Genomic DNA, 24,832 nt, shown 5'->3' with positions numbered 1-24,832 from the left:
TCTCTCTTTCTCTCTTTCTCTCTCTCTCTCTCTGAAAGTATCTGTCATTACAGTATTGAAATGGTGTACATATACATGTATATGTATACATATGCACCTCTCTCTCTCTCTCTTTCTGTCTCTCTCTCTCTCTTTCTGTCTCTATCTCTCTCTTTCTGTCTCTCTCTCTCTCTTTCTGTCTCTCTCTTTCTCTCTTTCTCTCTCTGTGAAAGTATCTGTCACTACAGTATCGAAATGTGATTGTTTCAGTTAGCGGAATAGTTTCATTTTTAAAGTGAAAGTATTTGACATGAGTGTTTTTGTTTCACTTTTGACACGTAATACTTAAATAGTGGAGGAGATATTATGTTGCCGTGTGCTCGAACTCTGCAAGAAGTTAATTTTTTTTACTAAAACACAACTGGAACCCTAAGTAAGGCATGTGTAAAATTTGAATGAAATTGGTTGCGTAGTTCTCAAGTTTTAGGGATTCACACACACACACACACACACACACACACACACACAGACACACATTCTCATTTTTATATATATAGATATATAAATGATAGGTGTACATAATTGAAAAGCTGATCAGGACGGAAGATAAAACACAAACAGATCTTATCCAGGAAAGAATTTGTGCTTGAAGCTCTTGCATTTGTAGATTTTGTTAAGTAAATCTTGTTTAATGCTCCAGAAGTAGTCTGTTGTCATGTTTTTGTCCCATCACCCTTGATAATGCTCTTCCATGGTCCTGAGGTCTTGGTGGAAGCACTCTCCCTGTTTATCTCTTACATCTCCAAGATTTTCAGGGAACTGATCAATGTGACTGTGGAATAAATGGAGTTTAACGCTCATGCTACACGCAAGATCATGGAAAGCTGACAGCATATTATTTACAAGAATTTCATAGTTATTTATTTTTCTGTTTTCAAGAAAATTTTCTATGACTGCTACAAATGACAGCTATGCTGCTCTTTCCCTGTCGTTCATCTTTCTGACAAATTCGTCATCACATACAAGGGCATGAATCTAAAGTCTGTCAAACACACTTGCTTTGATCTTCTTGAATGACAAACCAAGAAATGCAGAAACTATATGTTGAAAACATTCACCATCAGTATCCAATGCCTTAGTGAATTGCTTCATCAAGCCCAGCTTTATATGAAGCAGTGGGAAAATAATCTTTTCTCGGCTAACAATTGGATCATTCACAATATTTGGTACACCTGCTTCCAGAGTCTCACAAATGGGCCACTTCTTCTGAATCCAGTGTTTCTCTCGAGCTCAGCTGTCCCACATGCAGAGACAGCAAGGATACTTTGTGAAATCTTTCTGTTGGCCACGAAGAAAATTGATTATTTTCAAATCTACATAAATGGTCCAGTTTTGCTCATGATATTTTAGTTGGTCAATAACCATTTTTATGTCATTGTATTCTTCTTACAGATGCACTGAGTGACCAACTGAGACAGCTCCATAAACATTACCATTGTGTGGGAGAACACACTTTAGGCTGGACTTAGAAATATCTAGAAATAGTTGCCAGTCATTTGAACTGTACAAGGAAATTCCTAATTCCTGGAGGAGACTGGGAATATCAGGACAGTAAACAAAATGTTTCCCTTCTGAAAAAAATTATACAAAAATCTGGTCTCATTTTAGAAAATAAGAAACTTTTTCAGTTTGATCGAGTAGATGTTTTTCTTGCAACCTGGATGTTAGAACTGCAGCTGCAGTCTTGGAGAGTCCCAAATCATGCATTAAATCATTCAATTCTGTTTAACTAAACTGTTGAGGAGCTGATTTTTCAGTACCATAAGAGAAGTCTTGGGATTCTGAAATAATTTGTTGATCTTTGCTATCATTCTCATATTCTTGTTTGCTAGCTTCATCTTTAGAAGAGGTAAAGCCAAGAAAAACTGGAATTGGGAGTGTTTCAGAGTGCACAATAGGTCTAATTGCTAAAGGAATATTGGGATAAGATATTTTACTCCTATTTTTCTTGCCAATGTTTTTTGTGTTGACCATACAAAAATAACAGTCACTTGTCTGACCCCTGGGCTCTTGCCAAACCATAGGAACTCCAAATGGCTGGCCTTTTCATTTTCCTTTTGTCCGGTCATGAAGCATTTCCTCACAGTTATGACACACAACATGAGGGTCCCCTTTTGTGTCTTGATCACCTAGGAGAATTCCAAAATAGGCTTTATAAGCCTGCTCACAAACAATATAATATTGCACCTTTGATGAATAAGTGTGAAGGAACCACAGACATAACAGAAGCCATCAGGATTATTCACACATCTATGCTTACTTGAAGAAACCATGATCAGATCTGAAAAAACACAATTATCAATACTTTGTAAGTAGGCTATATGTATCTCAATATGTCAAAATTAACTATAAATCTATAAAAAGTTAATCTTCAAATTTCAAGAAAACTCAAGCATGAACAGCAAAACTCATGCAACAGAAAATTTTTAAAAAATTGTTGTCCTATGTTATTTATTCACATATGTAATTCTTGAAGTTCCTCTTATTTCTCTTTACCTTCTATTAAAAATCTCTTTAACCCAATTTTTTGCCTAAATATCCAAAATATTTTAGTTTTCTCTTTCATAGTGTCCAACAAAATTTTCTTGTTTTTCTCTTTTTAGCGATTTTTAGTAGTCATCTATTTGTCCATATTCACAAGAGTCATCTATTTGTCCATATCTCAAAAGCCTGTAATCTATTTGTTTATATTTTCATAACTGTCCACATCAGTACTATATAGTATTTGATAATACTTTCATTTGTATCTCTTTTTTTGTCTTTTTCATTCTGTAAATTTTATGTATGAAGTTGGCCATATATAACATTTTGATAATCTTTTTCTGATGTTTGATATTAATATGGTTGACATATTTTCAAATGACTTTCTAACTGTCTCAATTTTTCTTTTGACTTTGGCTTAAATATCCCATTTTCTGGTTACATGTATCCAAGGTACATTTTTTTGGCATTCCCTTAATGGTAATATTCATTTTTGGAAATTATTATTGTTTTTCTTTTTTTTTTTATTCAGTTCCATAGGATTTTCTTTTGCCATTTACTATAGTTGCAAACTTCTTGCAAATCATCTCCATGAATAGTTAATAAGGCAGTATCATAGATCTAAAGGTTGTTGATGCACATCTCTTTTATTTACACTCCTGGCATGTCTTGTACATCTCAGAATTACATGGTATATTATCATGTTGATTTAAGACAGTAAAGTATGATTTAATAATAGTAATGAACTTTTATTGTATACAGTGCTCAAAAAAAAAAAAAGATAAAAGAGGGGACAGAATGAAGCAATAAGTTAAGTAAAGAAAGACAATAATGACAACCAAAAGTGCATGCACAGTGCTCAGGATAAAACACAAGAGGCACAAAAGTGAACAGTAAAAGCATCATAAAGAGGAAATGGAAAATAGGTACGTCAAAAGTAGCATTGGTAAATTTCAGGGAACATGGAATTTTTTAATGATGCAGTATTTTGACAGTTAACAACCAATGTCGATAGTTTATTTCTTGCATTAAAGAATTCTGAGCATGAAAATATGCTTCCAGAAGTTTTGGAACTGTGCTCATTTTTGATTTTATAAGCATATCCACAGGTGATAGAGCTATTGAATTCAAAGTGGCTGTTGGAGAGATGGTTAATAATATTGTTGGCTTCTACTAAGTCAGCTGGTTGGTGCTGAGACTTTAATGTGTCAATGTTCAGAGAAGCAAAACATTCAAGATATGATAAGTGACTGACAGAGTATTTGTCTGATTGCATATTTCTGGATAGCTTTCTAAACAAATGGCTATTCAAAACTAGTGATGCAAAACTCACAGCATGGACCTTCTATAGCTATATATAGCTTTAAATATATAGCTGTGAATGACTGAGAGAAGTCATACTGAGTGATGCTGTGACACATGGCCTTTTTGACAATTTTAGAAATGTGGTTTATCCAACACTTATCGTTGTTGATAATAATGCTTAGTAATAATGCTTAGTAATAATGCTTAGTAATAATGCTTAGTAATAATGCTTAGTAACCTAGTAATATTTTTTGAGGTTACCAGCTGACTTCTTAATGTTGATGTAGCTGAAGGAGTAGGAAAATTCCAGGTTTTCTCTCTCAAAATGCATAGTGGTGAACTTTTCTACTGATAGCTTGAGTTGCTAATTAGCAATCCAGTGCTGCATTGTTCCCAGGTGAGATTGCAGAAAACATTTATAGTGAATAGGATCTGTTTTCTTTTATCTCAAAGTACAGTTTAATAGGGTTTCTTTTCTTTTACTTGTTTCAGTCATTTAACTGTGGCCATGCTGGGACACTGCCTTGAAGAGTTTTAGTTGAACAAATCGATCCCAGGATTTTTTTGAAGCCTAGTACTTATTCTATCAGTCTCTTTTTGCTGAACCACCAAGTTACAGGGACATAAACACACTAGCACTGGTTGTCAAGTGGTGGTGGGGGGACAAACACAGACACAAAGACACACACATAGATACGCATACACATACACACACACATATACAATGGGCTTCTTTCAGTTTCTGTTTATCAAATCCACTCACAAGGTTTTAGTTGACCTACAGCTATAGTAGAAGACACTTGCCCATGGTGTCATACAGTGGGATTGAACCTGGAACCAAATGATTGGGAAGCAAGCTTCTTTATTTCTTTTAAATTGCCATAAAGGCATTACACAGAGGGGACACAACAACACATGTGAGGACATATAACAATTTAAAATATAAAAATAAAATATGATATAATGAATGACACATGAAAATGAACATGAAAAACAAATTAAAATATGATAACATGAATGATATCTGAAAATGATATTATGAAGGGTGTGCTACTCACCCCACACTGAGTAACACCACTCGCCGCCTCTGGGTCCTAAGTCCTTTTTCTCCTTCAGTCCAATCCTTTTCCCCCTTTCCCCGTCACTTAGTGACATCATTCTCTCTGCTATGCATTCGTAACCTTTTTTCCGGGGGGGGGGGGGGGTCTTCGAAATTTTGTGGTATCCTTTCTTTTCTTTTTTTTCCTTGTGGGTGGGTGGGTTTGGTGTCTGCATGGGGAGGGTGGGTCTGAGTGGTCTTGGGTGGGATGGAGTTGGACTGGGGTACCACATCATACTCAGTGTTTTTTTCTTTTTTTTCTCTTTCTCCTTCTGCTCTCTGTAACTTTCCATTCTTCCTCCTTTTCCTCCTTTCCTCTGTCTGTCTTTTCTTCCTCTCTTTTCTCTTCTGTCCCTACAACTGTTTCCTCAGCCATTGTCCTCTGTAGAGGGCAGTATGCTCTAATGTGTGGCCCTTTTGGCCACATTTCAAACAACATGGTACTCTGCCCTCTACCCACACCCTCAGCACGATTTCCCCCAACATCACCGTCTCTGCCAAGTTCTCCAGTTGACCCTCCTCCGTCTGAATAATGAGTTCAAGTGTCTTTCCTTTCCACCCTCCTTCTTCCATTTCTGTGGCTTGGAGGACAGCCACCTTCTCCTCACTTCCAACAAGGACAGCTGCCACTACCCAAGGTACTTCTATATCTGATGGAATTGCTTCTACTCTCACCTTGGAAGTCTTTCTTCCAAGGTATGTGGGCAGAAGTACTACTTCCTCTGTTTTCACCGCCACACTCGCCAGCCTCCTTGCCTTCTCTACTGTCTTAAATTGGACAACCATTGTCTCATATCTTCTTCCTTTGGTTATGTACATTATCTCCTTTGTTCGTTCCCTCAGTGCCTTTTCCATTTCTGCCTCCACCTGTTCTGCCTTTTTACCTTTCAACGAGTACACCTTATAGGTGATCGTTTTCTTCTCCATCCTCTCCATAATTCCTTTGGGGAGTGACAACTTCACATCACCGCCCACCTTCTGAGCCATCTTCTTGTTAGTTTTTTAAGTGTACAATATATATAAATATTAAACTATTTCTGAATAATTTTCTTTTCTTTTCCTCCCTCTATTGTGGTGTAAGTTTGGTATATGCAAAAAGTATCCATAAATTTCTATCCTTTTGTTAATATATTCTTATTAATAACCGTATGAATAGCCATAAACTTTGTCAGTATACAATATAGCAACATTGTTTTAAAACTTTTAACTATAGTACTACATGATAATGACTTCCCCTGTTTCATTATCAATGATCTGCTAGTGGGCGACCCCTTAATTGTCAGCTAACATCTTGTTTTAAGTTTTCCTTTACCAAACCTCATAGGTTTATGACTATATCAACCATGATTTCTGTCTGCTCTCTCACCCCTACCCCTAATAGATAATGCCCTTTATTTTCTTAAACTTTAGATATACAAGGTTTGATATGATAGTCTATAAATTTAAACTAAAAAAAAACAAATAAAATCAGTTAACGGCAGAGTCTGCTTTGACATTTTATTTATTAGCTACCATGGTGTGGCTAAAGCAAGATGTTCTCTGTCTGTCTCCCTAACCTATGGGAGATTTTAGGTATCATTATACTAGTGTGTCCATCGGTTCTAGTTTAATTAAATTCTATGTTTTTGTGCAGTTGAAGATTGCTCTGCATTTTAAATTGATGTAATGATTATATTGTTCAATTAAATGGAGTTGCATGAAACGATTGTTCTGCATTACCTCTGGATATCTTTGTTGCTTATTTTGATTTTAATCACCTTACTTTGAAATTGTATGGATGATACCGTACTAAATTCTGGTGCCTAAACTTAAGTACCATATTCACCTGAATCTATATATATATATATATATATATATATGCTTTCAGTGTGAATGGCTTTAATATATAGTGGTGTATTTTACAATCCTGTAAACAATAATAATGGTATTTTTATATAAGCTTAAAGCTTATGCCGTTCACCATGCAATGACTAAGGAAAATAGTCTAATAACAGAGCATATAAGCCCTCGACAGAAAAAAGAAGGCTTTCCCATCCGTGTGGGACGTGAATCCACATCCCTTTGTTAACATGACTAAGTATGTTACCTTTACACTTGGATGGGAAAGCCTTCTTTTTTCTGTCAAGGGCTTATATACCCCGTTATTAGACTATTTTCCTTAGTCATTGCACGGTGAATACCATAAACTTTGAGCTTTTATAAAAATACCATTATTACAGCGTCGAATAACAAAACCATTTGCACCAAAAGCATATATATATATATATATATATATATATATATAGACACACATACATATATATATATATATCTATATATATCCATATATATAGGTGGATATTCAGGTACAGGACACTAACCCTAACCCACACCGTCAGAATTGGCACTCTCAACATCGGCACACTGAAAGGTAGGTCTGGTGAGATTGTTGAGATGCTTGAATGGAGACGCGTAGATCTGTGCTGCATCCAAGAAGTAAGGTGGAGAGGAGGTTCCGCTATGTTCCTCACAGGCAAAGAACACAGGTACAAGATTTTCTGGGCAGGGGACACTGATGGGGTTGGGGGCACTGACGGGGTTGGGGGCACTGACGGGGTTGGGGGCACTGACGGGGTTGGGGGCACTGACGGGGTTGGGGGCATGGAAATACTTCTTTCGGAGAAATGGGTTGATAAGGTAATCGACGTAGTCAGAGTATGTGACAGAGTACTTAAGATTAGATTGGTGCTTCACCATAGGGTAGCTACCGTCCTTTTGGCCTATGCCCCTCAACCGGGGCTACCAGATGGGCAGAAAGACCAATTCTATGACACCCCTTTGCAGACTACCTCATTGACGGATGACAGAGACCTTCTCTTTGTGGCTATTGATTTCGATGGTCATGTTGGACGTCATGCAGGGGGCTTCCATGGCGTACAGGAGGCTACGGTTTTGGTTCCCGCAATGAGGAGGGAACCAGACTGCTGGAGTTCTGTGATGCAAATGATCTTATGGTTTGCAATCCCAACTTCAGGAAACCGGCCTGTCACCTAGTCACCTACCATTCCGGCAGACACACTAGCCAAATTGACTACATTCTTGCCAGAAATAGGGAAAGAGGACTAAGCAGGTGAAGAATGTACCCCTCAACACAGATTAGCAGTTAGCGACTTCGGGATCAAGGCTAAATGGATGCCCAGAAGCAGACCAGCTTGGAGGAGAAGGGTTTGGAAGCTTAAAGATCCTGCAAATGGGCAGAGATTTAAAAATGTCTTGCTCGAAGCATTTGACGGAGGAGATATATTATATAGGAGATATATTATCACACAATGTGGAAGACAATTGGAGGATTCTATGGGACAACCTGCTGAGAGCCACCGACCAGATCTGTGGTTGGTGCAAAATCCCCTCTTGACCCAAAGTAACATGGTGGTGGAGCAATGTGGTTGACAGGGCTATTAGACAAAAGAAACAGGCTTGGAAGGACTGGAAGAACAAAAGTAGCAGGGAATTGTATCAGACTGCCAGAAGGGAAGCTAGGAGACAGGTTTATTTAGCCAGAGGGGAAGCAGATAAGAAAAAATTTGCCAATGTTCTGCACCATGAGGACCAAAGACTTGAGGTATTTCGTGTTGCAAGACAGTGTGAGAGAGAATTGTGAGAGAAATGTGTCCGCATGGATGATGGTTCACTTGCACTAAACGAGGCTACAAAGAGAGAGGTTTGGAGACGCCACTATGAAAGGTTGCTTAATACTGAGAATGAATGGGAGGAAGAGAGTCTGCCACATGTTGACCCTACAGAGGGACAAACTATCCGAGTTGACAGTACCATGATGGATAAAGCAATAAAGAGTATGAAGACAGGGAAAGCCCCCGGCCCATCAGGAATCACTGCAGAGATGCTCAAAATATCTGGCAGTGTCGGCTACAGCCTAGTCACCCATACTGTTAACCAGGTGATACACAAAGGAGTCATACCCAATGACTGGTGTAGCAGCACTATAGTCAACTGCTACAAATGTAAAGGTGACGCTTTAGATACAAATAATTATAGAGGTATCAAGTTGTTGGATCAGGTAATGAAAGTCACGGAGAGGGTCACAGCCCAACTAATTAGGGAGAGGGTCAGTTTAGATGAGATGCAGTTTGGGTGCGTGCCAGGGAAAAGCACCACTGATGCTTTATTTCTGGTGAGACTGCTGCAGGAGAAATACCTAGCCAAAGATAAACCTCTGTACCTGGCTTTCGTTGACATGGAGAAAGCCTTTGACAGGGTCCCCAAATCCCTTATCTGGTGGTCAATGAGGAAACTAGGGATAGATGAATGGTTAGTGAGAGCTGTGCGAGCCATGTACAGGGACGCTGTCAGTAATTCTGGGTTGTGGTAGGGGTCCACCAAGGTTCAGTCCTCAGCCCCCTCCTATTTATCATAGTCCTCCAGGCAATAACAGAGGAATTCAAGACGGGATGCACCTGGGAGCTCCTCTATGCTGATGACCTTGCACTAATTGCTGAGTCACTTTCAGAACTAGAGGAGAAGTTTCAGGTGTGGAAGCAAGGACTAGAATCGAAGGGCCTTAGAGTCAACCTAGCTAAATCCAAGGTCCTAATAAGTAGGAAGGTAGACAAAACACAAACCCCTTCAGGTAGATGGTCCTGCTCGATCTGTAGAAAAGGCGTAGGTAGAAACTCCATAAGATGTACCCAGTGTAAGCTATGGACACATAAGAGGTGCAGCAATATCAAAGGAAGGCTAACTAGGAAGATAGTTTTTGTATGTGGCAGATGCTTAGGAGCAATAAACACTGAAAATGTGCAGAAAACAACCTTTACCACACTCCAGGGAGGAAAACTAGAAGTAGTTGATAGCTTCTGCTACCTAGGTGACCAAGTTTGTAGTGGGGGAGGGTGCGCTAAAAGTGTAGCTGCTAGAATAAGAATAGTCCGGGCAAAGTTCAGAGAGCTCTTACCTCTGCTGGTGATAAAGGGCCTCTCACTCAGAGTAAAAGGCAGACTGTATGATGCATGTGTATGAACAGCCATGCTATATGGGAGTGAAACATGGGCTGTGACTGCTGAGGACATGCGTAAGCTCGCAAGAAACGAAGCTAGTATGCTCCGATGGATGTGTAATGTCAGTGTACATACACGACAGAGTGTAAGTACCTTGAGAGAAAAGTTAGACCTAAGAAGAATCAGTTGTGGTGTGCAAGAGAGACGACTGAGCTGGTATGGACATGTGGCAAGAATGGATGAGGATAGGTGTGTGAAAAAGTGCCACACCCTAGCAGTTGAGCGAACCTGTGGAAGAGGTAGACCCAGGAAGACCTGGGACAAGGTGGTGAAGCACGACTTTCGAACTTTAGGCCTCACCGAGGCAATGACTAGTGACCAGGACCTTTGGAATTATGCAGTGCAGGTGAAGACCCAGCAAGCCAAGTGAGAGTATAATCTGTGACCTCTGCCAGATGTGTAGCCAGCTCACTTCATTGGACACTAAAAGTGAATTTAAAATCGAAATCGAACCAACTTCGACGACTGGCACCCATGCCAACCTCTCCTTCATTGGACACTAAATTCTGCTTGTGAAGACCTGTTGGGGCAAGTGAAATCGAAATTGTAATTGAACCATATTCGATGACTGGCACCTGTGCCAGTGGAGCACTAACAGTACTGTCTGAGCATGATCATTGCCAGAGCAGCTGTCTGGCTTCCGTGGCAGTGGCACGTAAATAGCACCATTTGAGCGTGATCGTTACCAGCATTGCCTTACTGGCATTTTTGCCAGTGGCACGTTAGAAAATCATTTGAGCAAGGTCGAGCGAGGTCGTTGCCAGTGCCGCTGGACTGGCTCCTGTGGAGGTGGCACATAAAAGCATTTTGTGCATGGCCGTTGCCAGTATCATGTGACTGGCCCTCATGCCGGTGGCACGTAAAAGCACCCACCACACTCTCGGAGTGGTTGGCCTTAGGAAGGGCATCCAGCTGTAGAAACCCTGCCAGATGAGATTGGAGCCTTGTGCAGCCATCTGGTTCACCAGTCCTCAGTCAAATCGTCCAACCCATGCTAGCATGGAAAGCGGACATTAAATGACGATGATGATGATATATATATATATATATATATATATATATATATATATATACATATATAGTTTTAGGGAAAAGAGCCAAGGTTCATGAACTCATCGATGACAATCCACTGTCACATATAGAAAATTAATAAGTAAAAGTACAATAAATAAGTATAATATAATACAAAGGAAATATCATAAGATAATGATGATAAAATGACTACACGTGTTTCACAACCAATTTTCAAATAGAAAGAATATTTAAATCGATTAAAATTATCGAAAATCAATTCTATTCAAAAATGTAGCTAATCTCCAGGTCAATATACAACAATTATAATAATAAAAGAATGTATAAATCAACCAACAATAAATAACAAATGAATGTATATAAAATATTTATTATATTAAGATAGAAAAATATTATCAAGAATATCAAAATTATAGACATTCCATAATCAACCCTACGTCCATTATAATACAAGCAAACAGAAATATTATATGCAAAAACCAACTTTAAACGAATTTTTCGTTTAAAATACAATTTGAACGAAGTTTTAGGTTAAAATAATAAAGATAGAACTAGCAAATATCTAAACGATGCAATAGTTTAAACTAAAAGGTTTTAGACTAAAACTTTTATTTAAAAGAAGTCTCGTGAAAATATTACGTAAACAATAGGAATAGAATAAATAGATATAAAAATATGAATGAAAATTTTATTATGAATGAAAAATTAAACTTTATATAACTTAGGTCATAATAAAACAATTAATGATATTGTATAATCAAAGAAATTAGATAAAAAGACTAGTTATTTATTCCATAAAATAAAAAGAAATATTAAACAGTATTAATGGAAAAAATTCAACCCTAATCTAATCGAAGTCTTAGTTTAGGCTAAGATGATACACATACTACTAATTAATTTAGTGTTAAAAAAGGTACTGACGAAAATTATCATTAAAAATCAATTGAATAATATAAAAATACATTTTTTTTTTTCAAACAATGATATAAAGTCATTTAACAAAGTTAGAAACGATACTTATCGCTCCACTGCTGCAGTTCAAACTAAAACTTAGACGTTAAACTCAGAACTAGAGCGTTTATTAGAAAGAGGTCGCGCGAAGATACTACGTTAAGATAGAGAATAGAATAAAGAGATACAAAAACATGAATGAAAGATTTAAACTTTATATAACTTACAGCGTAAAAAATATTAACTATATTGTAAAACATTTTAATGAACTTTAAATTCTAAGTAATTATAAATTTTAAATAATAAGACTAAGAAACTTAACTTAAATAATATATATGAAATAAGCTAAAATACTATTGATTTAATTAATAAAAATATTTATATTATTAATCTTATAAAAATCGTGGTCATTACAATATTAAATCCTTAAACTCACTAAAATATTAACGTACCAATAAATACACAATTAATAAATATAAATTATAACTACTACATTTAGTAATGAAGGAATAGTATAAACAAATACACACTCACACACGCCCCCACACACACATATATATACATATATATATATACATATATATACACATATATACATATATATACACATATATATATACATATATGCACATATATACATATATACACACAACATACACACACATATACACACAAACGCACATATATACATATACATATATAAATACGTACATACACATATATACATATACACATATATATACATACATACTAACGCATACAGACTAAAATACACACTCACATATATACATATACATAAACATATATATACATATACACACATACACTCAAATGCTCACACATACAAATGTATATATATATATAAATATATATAAAAAATCACAATTAGCTAAAATTTTTACACAAATAAAGTTATTTATGCCTACATTTTATTTTTCGTTCATCAAAAGAATTAAGTAAAGTATTATAACTATGAAATAATATCTCTTTAAACTCATTATTACATAAATTACAAAAATTATTACCTACACAATAGGATTTCACCTTACAAACTATCTCCCATTTTAAAATGTAGTTAATATTTTTAGATTTAAGTTCCCAAATATATTTACTAAGGCCAGTAGAATTAATCAAATTTCTATTCTTAAATGAGTGCATATGTTGAGCCACTCATAATTCAATTTTATTAGAAGTCGATCCTATATAAATATTATTTAAATTATAACCATTATGTTTATTCCCATCCATTAAAGTCACTATGCATTTATACACAGCATCCTTCAAATTACATTTATTATTAAATTTACAGTTAGTCTTAGTCTCTACATGTACAATTAATTATATCCTGATCCACATTATTATTATTATTAGAATAAGTATTATATTTAAATTTATAATACTTATTTAACTTAAATCTATTAAAAGAAGAGATAATATTAGCAACATTATTAGTAGTAGAATAACCTACACCAAAATTATTAGTAGAAAATATATTATAATATTTTTTATTATCTCTAAGGAATGTATCAATAACTTTAAAAAATTTTTTAATAATGTTAATTTTAACTTGAACGCCGTATGGAATGATTAGCCAAAGTTTGTTCTTATAGATATTATTGTATTTATTATTAATATTATTAAATTTACTATTATCATTAAAAAAATTAAAATTAAAACTATTATTGTTTCCATTACAATTATGTTTATGCTTATGTAATTTATTATCATAATACCTATTATTCTTATTATAATTACCTAAGAAGACATTATCATGAGTATAAAGTTTATGTTTATCAAAAAGATCATTACTATTATAATCATTACTAATAAAATTATAATTATACTTCAGATTATTAAAAAATTTTATATCATTAGTATATCCCACCTCGTGAAGGGTTTTATTTTAATAAGGTGCATGTTTTTCGAAGATCTCTATATTAGATGAAAGTAAAGATATTATCTTACCTATAGTAAATGTTAATGATTTTCTAATTTAGGGTGGGTGATTACTTTTCACATGAATGTATTTAATATTTTCATTAATCTTATGGTAAGGTTGGGTATTACCTGTAGATAAGTTAAAATTAGCATCTAAAAAAACTATATATTCTCTTCTTATATAATTTTAGTTTTCTATTGGTGCAATTCTTAGTTAGTAATAAAAGGTCATCCCTATATAAACCACCCTCAAATTTTAAGTTTTCAAGTTCAAGTTCTGATAATAAATATATACCTACTAAATCAGTTACCTGTGCTGAATCCGGTGCCTCCATTGGTATATCGAAATAGTCCCTGGTATCTTTCCTAGCCCACATCTTATCATATTTAATCAACAATTTCCTAGCCATTTTAACTACATTTACTTCATCATAAGTCATACCTACCTTCTTCATTGCATAAATTAGGGCCTTATTAAGTTCAATCTCATTAATAGAATAATAATTATCAATATCTATTTGAATAAATTTATATCTATTTTTATATTTAATATTATTAAGCCATTTATATTGTTTATATATATATATGAATATCCATATTGACAAAAGAAGCCATCATGAAAGTTAAACAGTGAACGGAAAACAAGTAAAAATAGACCCTTTCGTAGCTAGATTTCCGAAATACCTAACCAAATAACAACAGTTTTATATAAAAACACAACGACGAAACAACACTTTTGAAACCTTTAAATTTATTCATACACGACTCGGCCACGTTGTTTGTTTTTCCCCTCAAAAAACTATCAAAACATCACAACACTGCTTCTTTCACTTCTCGGCGACCATCTTGGCTTGTTGTGATCTGGTTTGGTTGGTGGATTTCTGTGGCTTTTTTTAATGGTGCAGCTTTCTCACTGGTTCCTTTCATTGACCAACCAACTTGACGAAAACTCATCCATCGTCCTTCATCAACACAGTTTTCAAGAATGGATGCCAGTTCAAGTGACGGCGCCGGTGATGCTTCTGTCCTAACAGAATCTTTTATTCCTGGAAATAGCCAATATGGCGACGATGATGAGGGAATGGTATCGTCAGGAGAAGGTGAAGGCGATTTCCGTATGGACGAACCTCTACGAGAACAGGACCGCTTCCTTCCAATTGCTAATGTTGCCAGAATCATGAAAAAATCAATTCCAAGAACCGGTAAAATTGCTAAAGATGCTAAAGAATGTGTACAGGAATGTGTTTCAGAATTTATAAGTTTTATCACAAGCGAGGCAAGTGAAAGATGTCAACATGAGAAACGAAAAACCATCAACGGTGAAGATATCTTGTTTGCTATGTCCACCTTGGGCTTCGACAATTACGTCGATCCTTTGAAGTTATACTTACAAAAATACAGAGAGTCTGCCAAAGGAGAGAAAGGGATGAACCCCAATGCTATAATGGGAGAAAATGCAGTGGAGGAACTTGACGAAGCATATACCACATTAGCAAATAACATCTTGTCAACAGAGCAGTCTGGCCAACAGAATGTCCTTTACGCGTATTCAGGCCAGATGTCGCAACAAATATTCTAAAGAAATCTGGACATTTTCTTTTCCTTCTTCATGTCTTACTTCTGTCTATGTCTGACCTATATTGTTTTTTTTTACTTTCCTTACAGTGTCTTCTGTCTGTCTTTCTTTTCTTCTTATTCTTCTTCTTCTATTTCGGTACCGTCTTCCCGTGTCTTTGGCTTCTACCTAACATGTCTCTCTGTCTCTCTGTCTGTCTGTCTTGTGATACATCCACAATCCATGCGTGTCCCCCCCCCCCAGCGTCTGCCTGTCTGTCTTCTTCCATTTGTTAGTTATGTTTCTTGATAAAAAAAAAAAAAGAAAGTGAAAAAAAAAGGAAAAAAACAACGGAATTCGAGGAAGCTATCCCTACTCCCACCACAACCCTTTGCCTCCTACATCTGTGCAAGTTCTCTCTCTTGTGTGTGTGTGTGTGTTGAAGGAGACATGTACATGTAGAGACATATACATGTAGAGACATATACATGTAGAGACATGTTCATACCACACACACACACACACACAAGCACGCTCGTGTAAAATGAATATGCATGTATCTATAGACACGCACACACACATATACATACATATTCGAGCAAGGTCGTTACCAGTGCCGCCGAACTGGCTCTTGTGCAGGTGGCACGGAAAATACACCATTTCGAGCGTGGCCGTTGCCAGTACCGCCTGACTGGCCCTCGTGCCGGTGGCACGTAAAAGCACCCACTACACTCTCGGAGTGGTTGGCGTTAGGAAGGGCATCCAGCTGTAGAAACTCTGCCAAATTAGATTGGAGCCTGGTGTAGCCGTCTGGTTTCACCAGTCCTCAGTCAAATCGTCCAACCCATGCTAGCATGGAAAGCGGATGTTAAATGATGACGATATATATATATCAGGTGACATGCCTGGTAATTCCCGGGAAAGCGGGCTTATCCTTTGGTTCCATTCTCATAATTGTTTCACTAATCCAGTAATTACAATACAAAGTATGTAGCCCTTAAAACAGTTTTTGTGTATTTATTGAGAATACCAAACTGTCTTACAAAGGATCTTGTTTTTAGAAATTTCCAATAAGTTATGAATACCTAAATTGTGAAGTCAGTTACGTAATAACATAAAATTAATTACCCTATAGTAAGAATTCAGATAAAGTAGCCCTGAAAAGGGCTTTCATATGTTCCCAGAGTATATAGAATTTAGGAGGAAATACTAATAACGTATGTATACTAAAATCGTGACACATGTTATGTAATAATAGGCTGATCAGATAGGAGATAATAACAATTCAAAGTAATTAACTGTGAAAAAAGCTTTTGTGCGTTCCCAGAGAATATTACCCTCAGCAGCGCTTGTGTTGATATATTCGTTAATAAGTCACTAACCAAAATAAGTGATCTATTGTTTAGGGGAATACTATTAACTTGTTTAATCCTTGTACTGGATAAATTGAGAAAATAACTAAAATAGTTCAAATACTAAGAAATGAGTATACTCAATATCATTTTTACCAAATAATTTATGAAGGAGGGCATGGGTTATTTCCCTTGGAAGCTTAAAAATAATTTACAAAGGAGGGAATGGGTTACTTCCCTTGGAAGCTTAAAAATAATTACGCCCGCCGTTCAACCGCACCCAAATGTTATTCCTCCTGACATTTACCTGAACATTTTTTCAAAATCAATTTATTCTTAAAACTTCCCCAGACACATAAGCAATGTGTGTGTGAAGTTTAAGAAAAGTCAGTCAAGCCTTTTTGGCACAAAATGAGGACATACCGATACACACACAGAGACATTTTCAGTTTTAATATGTAAGATATATATATCTATATATATATATATATATATATATATATATATATATATATATATTCACACACACACATATCACTCATATACTAAATGAATACACCTTGTGTATTTACTGGTAGGCTGTGACTTGACACAATGGAGAATATTCATTCAAACCACTGGGTATAAACACATGTGAAAGTCATGGACAGGTGAGAAAACTCACTTCTAAACTCATTCAGGAGTGATGGACATAGATGTCTCTCCATTTTTGTAAATTATCAACATCACATATCCAAACAGGAGCAGAGATAAATTTTCATTTCAAAATTTTCAAATGATTTGGTGAAGATTTTCAACTTTTGTGGTCCCCATGTTTTCTGAGAAATGTTTAGACTTCAGTGAAATATTTGGTAAATATAATCATCACGTCATTCCTTCTGAGTGTGATAGGTGTGAGTCAGAAAAATTGAGAAAAGTTCAACTTTTCATTCAAAACTTTTTGAGAGATTTCATGATGATTTTTCAACATTTTCAGTTTTCATGTTTTCTGAGAAATGTTTAGACTTCAGTGAAATGTTTGGTAAATATAATCTTCATAGGTATTAGTAAATATATATTGATCTATTACTTCTAAATCTGACAAGTGTGAAAGGTAAGAAAAATTGAAGGTCATTCATAATGAATATTGACCAGATAGAAGTGCAATTCTTCATTTCAAATATGAAATGGAAGAAGCATTAGTGCAATAAACATTATCAGTCACATTTACTTAATGTACACTCAACGTGTACTTGGTGTGGTGATGAATATTCACTCAAAGTGTTGGGTGTTAAAATACCTGAAAGTCATGGACTCATGAGATAATTCATCTCTTAACCCATCTAGGAATGTTTTGCCATTTTTGTGGGTTATTGACATAATGTACCTGCACCGTATTGGAGATAAATCGTATTGCCAGTCAATGACTTACATGCACATAGTGTGCAAACTCTGTGCAAGTGTGCCAAGGCTATGCATACATAAGAATAAATTGAAATATGAAATGGAAGCAATGCTAATGTAATAAACATTAGTACCAAATATACTTAATGTATATACTGCATGTCATTATATGTAGACTGCAATTTGGCACCATGGAAAATACTCTCTCAAAGTGCCATGTATTAAAATTCCTAAGAGTCATGGAAAGGCTAGATAACTCACCTCTAGTCTCATCTAGGAGTGGTGGACATTGATGTTTCACCATTTTTGTGGTTTATCAACATCCTGCACCCAAACAAGATTGAAGATAAATCATATCACCAGGTCATGACTTATATGCATACAGCCCCAAGAAAATTGCAAATCATTGATGTCCATCACTCCTAGATGGGATTAGAGGTGAGTTATCTCACCTGTCCATGACTTTTAAGTGTTTTAACATTGGCCACTTTGAGAGAGTATTCTCCATGGCTCCAAACCACAGCTTGCCAGCAAATAAAACAGCATATATTTGGTTGATAATGTTTCTTATGCTAGTGCTACTTCTATTTCATATTTGAAATCATTCCTATGTATGCATTGTCTGGGCATATTGTCACATAGTTTTTCTCACTATATGTATATAAGTCATCAACTGGCAATAGGATATATCTCCAATTCTGTTTGGGCATGTGATGTGATATGCCACAAAAATGGCATATCAACACATCAAATGGCATATTGATATCCATGACTTTCAGGTGTTTTAACACCTGGTGCTTTGAGAGAATATTCTCCATGGTGTCAAATCGCAGCCTACTAACAAATACACAAAACTTACATAATAAGTATATGTGGTTGATAATTTTTATTAAACTACCACTGCTTCTATTTCATATTTTAATATATATATATATACAGGGTTTTTGAAAATACAAATAATATATTTCTAAATCTCTCAGAGAGATTTATGCAGTAGCAGCACGATAAAGTGATATCATGTTGTCAACTTAATGTGACAGTCCCATAAAAGGGAAGAATGCTACTGTTATTTAGACCTAGGAAACAGGAAATGTATCAAGCCCAACAGGAAACGGTGTTTCCTAGGGTTGAATAGCAGTAACATTCTTCCCTTTTATGGGACTGTCACATTAAGTTGACAACATGCTATCACTTTATATACAGGGTGTCTCAAAATTAAAGCAATTGTCATTTTTCAATTTGCCAAAACAAAATATTGTTATATTTTGGGTCCAAGCATTGCAATGCTAAAGGAAACACAATTATGACACTACCACATTTATTTGATATGATCATCTGTTTTGATTAACAGCCTTATGTCTAGGTGTGAATGCTTCACACACAGCAAACAGCTGTCCTTGCAGAATCAAAGCCCATTCCTGGTACAGTTTTGCCTTCAGAGCATTGAGTGAAGCATGAAGAGTCTCCAAAATGGACCAAACAGAAAAATCCAATGAGTTAAAATTGGGGCTTCTTGAGGGCCATACATCCTTGCCTATGAATGATGGAATGTTTTCCTGAATCCAGTGTTGTGTCTGTTTCATGCTGTGGGATGGTGCAGAATCTTGTTGGAGGCTCCAATGTGTGTCTTGAAAGTACTTATTCACCCTTGGATGCAGGTCAGCTTCCAGAATGTCACTAATGTAATGTATCATTGTGTGTCAATGTTAACATCCAAAGGCACAAAAAAAGGGGAGATCTTCCAGTCACAGTCACCCAAACCATAACTGACTGTGGATTTTGATGTTGATTTACGAGTCTACTCTAGACAGAGCCAGATACACTCCAAAATTGGTCATTCTGGTGATTTACTGTTTGTTCGATGTCAAATGTCTTTTCATCAGTGAACACCAGGTTGGGTAGTGTGCCTTCAGCAATCTGACACAGGATAAGACGACTTTTCTCCAGTCTCATGGCCTAATAAACTTGCATGAGCTCATGACAACAAACCATCTTGTAGGGGTGGTTCCTGAGTTCCTCCTTCAGCATTCGATGCATTGATGTTCAGCTTATTTTTGCTATGGCAGCCAGTTTACTAACAGAACAACAAGGATTTCACCATATCTTTTCTCTGGTACTTTTGATAAGCTGAGGGGTCTGTACACTTCCTCCTTGGCCATGTCTAGGTTGATCAGCAGTAGAACCAGTCTCTTGAAATTTCTTGATAATTTTCCAGACTATTGCTTGGTTAATTTTAAACTTTATTGCTATAGCAGAATTACTTTTGCCTTCTTTGTGGAGGGTTATGATTGTATTTCAGTCTAAAGCCATTATCTAATTTATAAGTTTGAATTTATTTAATCTTAAACAAAAAGAAGACACTAACCTTTTATAATGATGGATAATTTTCATATCTTATCACATTTATTGATAGTGATTAAAGTCCAAAACTTTGGTTGCCTTAATTTCAAGACACCTTGTACACACATATATATATATATTTATATATATATATATATATATATATATATATATATATATATATATATATATATATATATATATATATCTTTTGTACTGCAGTCATGCTGAGGTAACACCTTGATAAAGTTTATTGAATAAATCAACCCCAGCACTTATTTTTTAAAGTCTGATACTGATCTTATTGGTCTCTTTTGTTGAAATGCTAAGTTGTGGGGTTGTAAACACACCAACACTTGTTGTCAAGCAGTACTGGGGGACAAAGAAAGACACACACTCACGCATTTTTTATGTTTTGCTTAGGCATAGGGATACTAATAACCTGGTGTTTGAACTCCATATACATATGCTTCAGGACAAAGCATCAGTCAAGTACAGAACAGTAATAAGAAACTTAAATGACAAGAGAATAAGAAATTAAGAAATTATGTCATGAATTCCATTAGCTTATAACTGTTTCTGCTATCAGATGCAATGTACTCATAGCTGAATGCTTTTGTATCACCCTATATCTTCACCAGTGCAGTCTTAATTGGGAAAGCATTTATAAATGTATCTAGGAAAGTCATTGGTACACTGTAGCAGTATTTTGAGGTAAACTTTTCTTGGTGGTATAGTTAGATTTCTTATGGAAGTTCCCAAATAAGACATTCCCATAGGATTATTAGTTGTTAAAACTCTTTCAGATGGGAGTTTTTATATTTTATTATTTTACTTAGGCAGAGCAATAACCTGGTGTTAGAACTCAGTATATAGTATGCTTCTATGTATATATATATGTATATATATATATATATATATATATGTAAATGTAAATACTTTCCCAAATAAGATTGCACTTCATTTTTGAAGCCCCAATGAAGTTGTAAGGTGATTCACCAGCAGACAATTATGAGTGCATTGCATCTTATAGCAGAAACAGTAGTAAGCTTATCTAGTTCATGATATCATTTCTTATTCCCTTGACATTTTAATTTCTGATATATATATATATATATATATATATATATATATATATATATATATATATATATATATATATATATATATATATATATATATATATATATATATATATATATATTAGCTTTTATTTGTTTTAATCATTAGACTGTGGCCATACTGGGGCATGGCCATGAATAATTTTTAGTCAGATGAATCGACCCCAGTACTTATTTTTTGTTAAGCTTAGTACTTATTTTATCAGTCTCTTTAACAAACTGCTAAGTTATAGGGACATAAACACACCAGGACTTGTTATCAAGCAGTGGTGGGAGACAAAGACACACACACACACATATACAATGCCCATCTTTTAGCTTCCATTTACTAAATCCACTCAAAAGGTTTTGGTTGGCTTGAGGGTATAATAGAAGGTTATGTAGTGGGATTGAATTCAGAACTATGTGGTCTGGAAGCAAACTTCTTACCACACATCCACACCATGTACATCATCATCTAACATCCTTAATACTGTATCAGCACAGCTATCACAATAACCATTGTGACCATCATAAGCATTGTCAGCACCATTATGACCACCATGACTACTATACCCCTGCCTCCACAAACCCCAATATTACAATAATGACCATCACCACTGCCACTATCATCAATCATTAATGACACTACCACAATCATCATCATGACTAATATCATTATCATCTTCATCATCACAGAAAGCACTGCTCCAGCATAGCCTTAGCCATGACTTATCATTATCACTATCATTATTGTTATTTTGTTGCTGTTGTTCCTCTTCTTCTCCTCTTCTTTTTCATTTTGCCTTCTTGTCCCTCTTCATTATTTTCTTTCTTTCCTCCACAGATCACCAGAACTTGATCCCTGAAGATGGACAGAGTGACACAGCCAGCAACGAGGAGGACACACCTCAGATTCCAGTTGAACCAACAACTACATACAGTCCCATTGACTGTTCCATCTCGCTCAATAATAATGATGATGATGATGGTGATGGCAGCAAGATGGAAAGTGGTGCAACAACATCTGCTGATGCCTGCTTCAACATGGACTCCTTCTTTCCAGCCCCTCCCTTGCAGGACCTATACCGCTACCATATTTTCTTTTCACACAGCCCCAATGATATTGCATGGATCGAGAGCATTGTGAAGAAGCTGGAGGAATGTCCATACAACTATAAATGTTACTACACCAAACCAAGCCCCACTGAGGCTACCCAAAGCAATCAAGAAAATCCCAGAATTTCTAGTGGCCTTGGCGATCCCAGCATTCCTAGTAATATGAGTAGTCCCATCATTCCTAGAAGTCATGGCAAATGTAGCATTCTCAACAACGACTATGGCAATCCCAGCATTCCAAGTGGTCATAGAAATCCCAGCATTCATAGCCATAACAATTACAGCAATCCCAGCATTCCTAGCATTCTTATCAGCCAGAGCAGTCCTAGCCACGGCAATAGCATCAAGAACAAGAATAATAACAGCAACTGCAGCAGCAGAAGCAGCAGTACCAGAAGCATCATCATCAACAACAGCATCAATAACAACAACAACAAAAGCAATCCTAACAACACCATCAACAGTAGCAACTGCAGTGTTGGTGATGGTAGTGATGACGACGACGATGATGGTGCTGATGAGAGTGAAGATGGTCTCAACGTAAAGCAGTGCATCCATACAGGCAGCAAGAACAAGGGCAAGACCACCTCCAAAACAAGGACCAGCAATGGCACAATCCAGTCAACACTATGGGCTGCCATGCTCAGTGAGCGTGTTGTGATTGCGCTCAGCCGAAGCTATGTCCTGTCGACATGGTTTGACTTCCAGGAGATCTTGCAGAACCTTACAGAATCCAGCCTCTACCAGCAGCGTTTGATTGTAATAATGCTGGAGGACTGTGATGTGCCAGAACCACTTCAAACTGTTGGATATCTCGATGTACGTCAGAAGCAGTTTTACTCAACATTGACACGACTGTTACGTAGCAGTAAGTTTCTAAACAATCTTCTTCTTCTTCTTCTTCTTCTTCTTCTCTTCCCACTCCCCTTCCTCTTTCTCCTCTTCTTCCTCCTCCTCTACCCCCTCATCATCATCGTCAACATTACCAACATCATCCTCACACATCATTGTTATTAAAGGTGAGAGATAGGCATGATCATTAGGCCATTGAAGAAAATACCTTGCAGTAATTCCAGCTCTTTACCATTTGAGTTCAGATCCCACTTTACCTTTCAACATTTTTGGGGCAATAAAATAAAACCAGTTGAGTACTGGAGTCAATGTAATTGATGTACCCACCTTCTCCAAAATTTCGGGTTTTGTGTCTATAGAAGAAAAAATTATTGTTATAATTGTTTAAGTGGTGAGCTGGCAGAACCATTAGCAGGCCAGGCAAACTGCTTAGCAACATTTCACTTGACTTTATTATTATTGTTGTTGTTAAGGTGATGAGCTGACAGAATCATTAGCTTGTAGGACAAAATGCTGAATGGTATTTCTTCTGATACTTTACATTCTCAGTTCAAACACCACTGAGGTTAATTTTGTCTTTCATCTTTTTCAGGTTTGATATGAGGGTTGGCTAAAAAGTTCATAGCTGACCAAGATACTCTCATGGAATGTGACAAATGAGGTTTATTTTTCAGCATAAACTCTCTTGCAGCTCATGCACTTCTTCCCTCATTGCTGAGGTGCTTGAATCCCATTGCTAAAAAAAAGTCATCAACAGCAAATATGGCATCATCATCGTCACTACTACACTGGTTCCTAACTAAATGTTTTTTCATGTTGGGGAACATATGTTAGTCAGATGGGATCAAATCAGGAGAAAAAGAAGGGTGATCAACCAGTTCAAAGTCAGTCACATATAGCAACCATTGAAACCAAGGACTTGTGTGCTGGAACATTGTTCTGATAAAACACGACCCCTTTTGTCAGTTTTCCTGAGTGTTTAGTCTTGATAGCCTTTCATAACTGCCTCAGCAAGTTGGCATAGTACTCTACATTGATAGTGTGGCCATTTTGAAGATAGTCAATTAACACAATATCTTTTGCATCTCAAAAAAAAAACTGAAGGCAGCATCTTCCCTGCAGATGAAATGACCTTGGCCTTCTTTGGAGCAAGTGAGGAGGGATGATTCCACTGCATGGATTGCTTCATTTCTGACTCAAAGTGATGAAGCCAACACTTGTCCTGGCTTAGG

The 24,832-nt window shown here is 36.1% G+C and overlaps 2 protein-coding genes across 4 annotated transcripts in view; both read left to right on the top strand.

The window, feature by feature from the left end:
- LOC106868371 (uncharacterized) overlaps nucleotides 1–24,832 on the top strand; it is a 192,797-nt gene that overhangs the window by 51,572 nt on the left and 116,393 nt on the right. For all 3 annotated transcript variants that reach the window (XM_052977663.2, XM_052977662.2, XM_052977661.2), the window contains exon 2: nucleotides 22,477–23,616. In XM_052977663.2, coding sequence (XP_052833623.1) covers nucleotides 22,477–23,616 — 1,140 coding nt within the window. The remainder of the gene's footprint in view (nucleotides 1–22,476; nucleotides 23,617–24,832) is intronic.
- LOC106867116 (uncharacterized) lies at nucleotides 14,482–15,685 on the top strand. Its single transcript, XM_014932341.3, has one exon. The coding sequence runs from the start codon at nucleotides 14,885–14,887 to the stop codon at nucleotides 15,476–15,478; it is 594 nt and encodes a 197-aa protein (XP_014787827.3). The 5' UTR covers nucleotides 14,482–14,884; the 3' UTR covers nucleotides 15,479–15,685.

This window comes from Octopus bimaculoides, chromosome 28, assembly GCF_046866305.1.
Source record: "Octopus bimaculoides isolate indiv1 chromosome 28, ASM4686630v1, whole genome shotgun sequence".
Lineage (NCBI taxonomy): Eukaryota > Metazoa > Mollusca > Cephalopoda > Octopoda > Octopodidae > Octopus > Octopus bimaculoides.
Note: the sequence above shows the minus strand (reverse complement) of the source record. Positions and strands in the feature narration are given on the sequence as shown.

Coding starts and splice junctions, on each gene's coding strand:
- LOC106867116 (XM_014932341.3), top strand. CDS start 14,885: ATGGATGCCAGTTCAAGTGACGGCGCCGGTGATGCTTCTGTCCTAACA.